Below are 7090 nucleotides of genomic sequence, written 5' to 3'. Positions count from 1 at the left end.
GAATGTTGGGGAAGAGAGTGCATTTGAGGCAAGAAGTTGTTACCTGTTGGCGAAATTAGGGACAAGGCCTTTGGTCAACTGCTGTGATAGCAGCTCTGTGCTTCAGGGAGCCTCCAGGGAAGGGTGCTTGCTGAATACAGAGACCTTTAGAGTTCTCTGTTCATGGCTGACAACAGCTACTCCAAGCTGCCTATTGTTAGAATATCATAAGCCATCATGTTTGGGTAAAAGAAGGCTTTCTTTCTTTGCTCTGGGGTCCTTGAGTGTCCAGCTTTGAATGTTGTTTGGAAACATGCATCATTGTCTTCATGTAATGTTGTTATCGTATCCTGTTATGATGAACATCTCATGTCTGAAACGTTGTTTGTACTTTTCCTCGGTCTCAATTTTCTTCTCCAGTTTCAGTTCCTTTTTTTTTCTCATCAACACAGTTCAATGTGTTCAGCCCTGCCAAATCTCTAAATTTAGTTTGTTCTTCCTCCATGACTTCTTTCACCCACTGATTTGATGACTTAATGGAAACTGTGGCTTATTATTTTCCCCCATCAAATGAATAGGGGCCAGGGGAATTTCATTTCACACCGCATCAAGTCAAATTTATTGGTCTACGCTAAAACGTAATAAACAATATTACAGTCTGCATGTGATCAAAATTGGTTCTCGTGCAGCAATTGTGCACATTTTGGGTTGAAAAACCTGGACCAGATGTGTGTTCCAACAAGAGAGTTCTCAAAATGTTGATTAATTCTATCTTAATTAATCTATTGCTGATTAATAAATCACCGTCCTACAGAATAGATCAGTCTATTGTGATTAGTCTATTGTAGATGACTTGAACAGCACTTGTAATAGGCATGGGAGACCAAACATTGTTAACTTGCAAAAAATATTAATCTGTAGTTCACACATAGGTAGTAATGTTTGTCTAAGATTTCATGTGGGTCTTTGGATGTGTGGAAAACACGATCATCCGAAACAGTGAGAAGGCTCCCAGTCAAAGCCTTATGGAGGAAGGTGCTGCCCCCTGCTGCATACCATCAACAATTTGGAGTCTCACAGACCTTTAAACACCATATAATAAACAAACACTAATCATCTTTTCAGAGTGTTTATCAAAATGGGTACATCACTGTGCTTTCAAGAGCAATAAGGGGTACACACACCACGTGTCAAATCTGCTCCATTACTTTCCCACCAGCCTAGTTTTAATCTATAGTCTATCCTATGCCTAGTTTTAGTCTATACTCCAAAGATCAACAAATAAAACCATTGATACAATATTGACAGTTTTCATGCACTTCTTTAATATATCAGTTTTTCATATTCACAACAAATACATTAAGCTCTGTTCCTTTTATAATATACAGTCTTAAATATTTTTACACAGAAATATTTTCTCAGAATTTCCTCTATCAAAATGTCGGGGTATTTATGTCAACCTTTATGTCATTTCGAAATATTTTATAGCTCATTTCATGTTTAGTCTCCATGCCTCTTAGCAAATGGACAGTGTTTTTTTTTCTCCTTTGTACAGCTATTTACAGGTGAAAACAATCTCCCAAAAAAGGTATGTGATAGTGCTCAGCTGAATGGGTTTATGGGACGAAGAGATTTAAGGTGCAGGCAAGGAGGCAGGAAGAGAAGAGGGACATGAAAATGGGATGTGTGTGTGTGGGGGGGGCAGATTTGTTAAGATCAAGAGAGTCTTCTCAGACACTAAGGACATTCTGGAACCTAAAACGGGAAATGGGAGAGGGAGAGGAGAAGGTTCTAGAAGAAATATATAAAAGACACCTCAGTCAAAACCCACAGTCTCACAGCCAAGATTAAACAACATCTGGAAATATTCACCCTCACTATTTGTTTTTAGACAACATTCTTATAGAAAATAAGAACATCTCAAAAATAAATAAAACACTCATTAAAAACACACTTCCACGCATTCCCGTAGCTTTCCTGTTCATGGTTTGTAAAGTTCCACTGAATATATTGGTGGATTTTGCAGTCAGCAAGAATGGACAAAAAGGGTTATCAGAAATAATATACATGTTATGACAGTAATCAACACATCCTCTCTTCTGCTGTTGTTGACAGCACCCTACCTACACCAAAATCAACTTGCTTTACACTTTGCTATTTCTCTCATGAGGAAACATCTGTTCTGAAACTCCCCTGAATCGAGACGGACCCAAATCAGGGACAGATCCTTGCTTGTTGTGTGCAACCATATGTGCATGTGTCGAGTAGTGCCCGTGGGTATTCTGTACAATAGCAAGCATGACATGGAGCTATTAGGTAGAAACAAAAGCCAGGCAGCATGCAGCGCTGTGTAGCCTCAGGAGAAGAGAAGAAAAGAGAGAGAGCAAGAGAGTGAATGTTCGATGGATGCCAATCTGCAGAGGAGGACTGGGAGACAGGCTTGTGAAAATGGATGGGTGTGATCTCTGCCAGCCACAAGAAAAACATACTCTTGCAAAGACTAATAATAATAATAATAATAATAATAATAATAATAGTATACAGAAATTTGACATTTTGGAGGGATAACATAATGCTAAGGAATGTCATCAGTGAAAAAAAAAAAAAAAAAAAAAAAAAAAAAAAAACTAAAACTAAGGAATTAGGTGGTTGGGCTGGAGAAGAAACCAGCATCCCTTTTTGTAACCACCCTCAGCATCACTGCTCACCTCTTAGTCCTCTCAGCTACCCAACACACAGCTGCTTTACGGCGCTTCATTAACTGGTGCCGTTATGCTTATGACGATATTTTTTTAGTCCATGAAAAGGCAAAATTGCTCGTTTGCTTCAACCAATTTCCACAAAGTGCAAGTACAAGCATCTCAGGATCCACATAAAAAGTTAAAGAAAGTCACAGCTAAAAAATAAAGTCCTCTTGGAAAGAATAAACAAACAAACCAAAAACAAAGAGTCAATACATTTTAAGTCACATAAATAAAGTCTTAACTTTGCAGGCCTGCCTGACCACAAGAAAAAAGGCAAAACAATAGAAAAAAATGAATTAATAAAAACCATTGACCCCTTCAAACGGACACTGGAATGCAAAACATGACAAGTATTTCTACTTTTTTTTTAAAAAAAAAAGCTGGCACGTTTCAGAGATATCCAAAACATTAAGCTTAATCCAGTTGTGGATGTGGATTCTGCGCAAAGAAAAATAGATGGCAGCCATCTTGTAACGTTTCCCAGGCCAAACTTTTTGGTGTTTAAAGCCAGACAGACATAAACACATCTGAAATAGCGCAAGCAAGAGAGTCCAAGAGAGTTGAATGCCAAAGCTTGCAAAAAAGATAAAAAAAAAACAGAAAAACAAATAAACAAAAACAACAGGAAGGGTAAATTTTGCATTGCACTAAATTCATTGGAACTGACTTTGACCTGCAAAACTCATCCACGATGACCGACTTACACTGATTTATCTGGACACCCATGGTCATGAATATTTCCATCAGCTATAAATAAAATTCTTCCTAGACTGAAACTGTCTCGGTCTTTCTCTCTCTATATATATATATACTGTATTCGTCTCCACAAAAGCTGTGAGAATGTAGCCATGCGAGTATATCCGCATAATCACATTCTGGCCTGGCTTTTTGTGAACTAGAAAGCCTGCATTTGAAAAACGGAAACTACCATTAGGCAACAACACCCCTGGAGCAGACTTTGAAAGAAAAAAGCGAACGCTCTCCAGCCACCATAACCTTTCACAGCATATATTTTACAGTGATACTGATATCTGACACTGTAATTCGGATAAGATGGTGGAAAACAGACTTGTTTTTTGCTTCTACAGCGTACTGCTGTAGTACTGACACAGCCAGTGAAGTACTTTCTTTTTGACTATGTGAATTGAACCCTTTTATTTGACTAGCTTATCAGCTCGAAGCCAGTATACCCTGACCAAAAAACGACAAAAAACCCACAATTAAACCTTCTCAGTCTGTGCGGAATTGTGCTGTGTATTTGAAAGCTGGGCTTAAAGCAAGGGTGTTTCTGTAGCTGCATTTTCAATGGAAAACAAAAACAAAAACAAAAAAAACTCAAGAGCACCAAGATGGCGATTAGTCAACATGCCATTTTGCACATGGTATGGATGCTTGAATCTCAACTACATTTGACTCACTGGACATTGGTGGCCTTGTGCAACAGAGCGAAGGATCACTGCCATGGAATGTGAGTGGTTGTGGGATTGTGGAGGTTGTGGTCAGCGATGCAGCAGGAGTGAGCCATGTCTTCTTTGTACAGGCATGAGACTGGACAACTCGGGGTAGGGAAGGAATGTATAGACCCTTTCAACAATAAAAACAAAAACAATGCTTGAACGTTCTATTTGGGCCCCAATCTACTTCCTCTGCATTAAGATAACATATGGAATGTTAAAACGGAAGTCTTGTGGGGCCAACTATGATGCTGATAATGGAACTCTCTTGAAAGGGTCCATACAGGACTTGCTTTCTACATAGCCGAGAGAAAGGGGAACTAGAAGAGCATCCCATCCTCTTCTGTTGTAACAAGCTCAACATTAGAAGAAAGAGAGAGAAAAAAAAAAAAGCTTTTACACCAGCAGCTCCCATTATACCCTAAAACACATATATATATATAAAAAAAAAAAAAAAAAAAAAAAAAAAAAAAAAAAAAAAAAAAACACGAGAAAGATTTTTTTTCCCCAAAAAATGTCATTCAAGTCATCTTCCAAATAGGTTGGCCCTATGACCTCAAAACCTCACTGGGATTGGCTCTGACCTGACACCCGTCGCCCCACACTAGCCAATGAGACACTACCGGGTTGGAGCGGTCATTCCGTCCACAGTCAAGTGCCAATGGTCGATAAAGAGTATCCTGTGCCCTGGTTGGCTACAACTAAACCCACACCACCACCACCACCCCTCCAGACCCCACTCCTCGTCTGCCCTTTTTGGAGAGACAGTGGACGACAACGACTCCATCGTGCCCTTCTTGACTTCGCACTCCTCCTTCAAAATGCTCCGACTGACTCTCTTGCCCATCGTGGGGAGGGCGGCCGTGTCCCGTCCACTCTCCATTTCCCAGTTTGTCGCAACAGTCTCCTTTGAATTATGTAGTTGATCCCATTAGCATTAGTCTCCCTCTTGGTTGTTTTATGGTCAAGTGTTTTTGTTGTTGTTGGCTGGAGGGGAGGTGGGTGGGTGGGGGGTTTAAGCCTGGTTGTTTGTATTACATATTGTGAACCACAGATGTCCTGTTGCAGAGATCATTTTGTTGTCGTTTTGCTTTTCTTTTTTTTTTGTCCTTTTTTTTTTTTTTTTTGTTTGTTTGCAACTCCATTTTGAGGCTGTAGCTCTTCAGGTTAAGGGGAAAGAGAAACAGCACATTCTTTGAGACTAGGTTTTCTTTTTTTTCAGCTTTATGCATGAACCCACTGTAGGAACACAAGACTTAGCAAAAGGTGATGAGGGATGGACTAGTGATGTCTGCAGCTCTACTTGAAGGCTGAAAACTCCCCTGTTAGGACAGACAGAGTAAGTGTGCGTTAGTAACATCACCCCACTGAATAATAGAGTGACCTGGCACTCCATGTTGTTTCACACAACTTCACTAGCGTGACCCACAAGAAAGAAAAGCCCACTGTAGTAGGTGATGCATGTAGGGATACAACATTCAGTGTTTCCCATACATTGACTTATTTGTGGCGGCCCACCACAATATAAACCACACAATGATTTTCCAGGTTGTACTAAATTGTGCTTATCTGGTTAGCATCATAACCACGCTGCACTAATTTGCTAACAACTGTTGCATTCAAATTAATTCTGCAAACCTACCACCCCAAATAGAATTCAATTCTGTGGGAAACACTGAACACTAACTAGTTCAAGATGCAATTCCTTTTAATGGTGCACTCCTTTGTCCTGCATAGTGCATCAATTACAACCAAGTACTTGAAAGTGTGCATGGTACTTGTGCAAAACATGGTAGATCTTGTTACACAAGTGCATACAAATGCATTTACTACCAGTGCATACATATATGCATTTTAGTGTGTGTGTGTGTGTGTGTGTGTGTGTGTGTGTGTGTGTGTGTGTGTGTGTGTGTGTGTTGCGTGTACCATAGCAGCCAGCCTGGATGGGGGTCTTTGGGGAGGCGCAGGCATACAGGCTGAAATCTTCCGTCTGGAAGCCGGCGCGGTTGAGAGAGGGCTCCGAGGCGCTGCGGTGGATCTTGGGTAGCGAGCGTGCCAGCAGCTCTATGGAGGCCAGGATCTGGGAGAGGCAGGAAGGGGGGGGGGTGGGGTGGGGTGGGGGGTCACACGGAGAGATTAAAACTGATGCAGCAAAGGTCACAAGAAGCAACTCGGTGTCACTCGTGTGTTGCCGGTCCATTTTTTGTCCCTTTTGTTCTTCTTGACAACTTGAGCTGGCATCATGCTTCTGGCCCTGACGTTACATTAACTAATTACTGAGGCTGGTTGACTGAGAGGCATGTGTTTACAATGCCTAAGAATCACTGGACTGTCTTTCATTGGCTTCCAGTGCTTCCACCCTTGTACTCTATCCACTAGCTGTGCATTAGTGACACACTGAGGCCATCTAGTGGTCCACTGTGCACACTCATGTTACAACACAGCAACACACAGCCGAGTAACAAACCACTACACTGAGGGAACACGTGAACTAAACACACTGGGTCTGAGGCTTCACTGTTTTGCTAAATTTGTGTGTGTGTGTACCTGTGGAAAGAGGGGCCTCTCCTCCCGCTTCTTCTTTAGGCAGTCGGCCATCAGCCTCTTCATGGCCTTGGGGCAGTTACTGCGCACTTTACTCAGGTCCGGGGACAGGTAGCCCCGGCCCACCATAAATATGATCTAGAGAGAGAGAGAGAGAGAGAGAGAGAGAGAGAGAGAGAGAGAGAGAGAGAGAGAGAGAGAGAGAGAGAGAGAGAGAGAGAGAGAGAGAGAGAGAGAGGCAACAAGAGATAAGCAACGCCTCATGGAGTTTTCACTATACCCAATACAAACAACTCCCTGTTTTATTTTATTTTTTTGACTCAACAATGATGTAGCATTGTTCAAGAGGCTCCTGTTTTGAGACACCAT

General features: G+C 41.4%; 1 protein-coding gene across 2 annotated transcripts in view; it reads right to left on the bottom strand.

The window, feature by feature from the left end:
* Positions 1-5383: 5383 nt before the first annotated feature.
* The window catches only part of braf (B-Raf proto-oncogene, serine/threonine kinase), a 17747-nt gene continuing 16040 nt past the window's right edge, over positions 5384-7090 (bottom strand). For both annotated transcript variants that reach the window (XM_048268889.1, XM_048268888.1), the window contains 3 exons: positions 6725-6859; positions 6104-6257; positions 5384-5499 (listed from right to left, as the gene is read on the bottom strand). In XM_048268889.1, coding sequence (XP_048124846.1) covers positions 5477-5499; positions 6104-6257; positions 6725-6859 — 312 coding nt within the window. In that variant the 3' untranslated portion in view covers positions 5384-5476. The remainder of the gene's footprint in view (positions 5500-6103; positions 6258-6724; positions 6860-7090) is intronic.

Source organism: Alosa alosa, chromosome 17 (assembly GCF_017589495.1).
Source record: "Alosa alosa isolate M-15738 ecotype Scorff River chromosome 17, AALO_Geno_1.1, whole genome shotgun sequence".
In the NCBI taxonomy this organism is placed as follows: domain Eukaryota; kingdom Metazoa; phylum Chordata; class Actinopteri; order Clupeiformes; family Clupeidae; genus Alosa; species Alosa alosa.
Note: the sequence above shows the minus strand (reverse complement) of the source record. Positions and strands in the feature narration are given on the sequence as shown.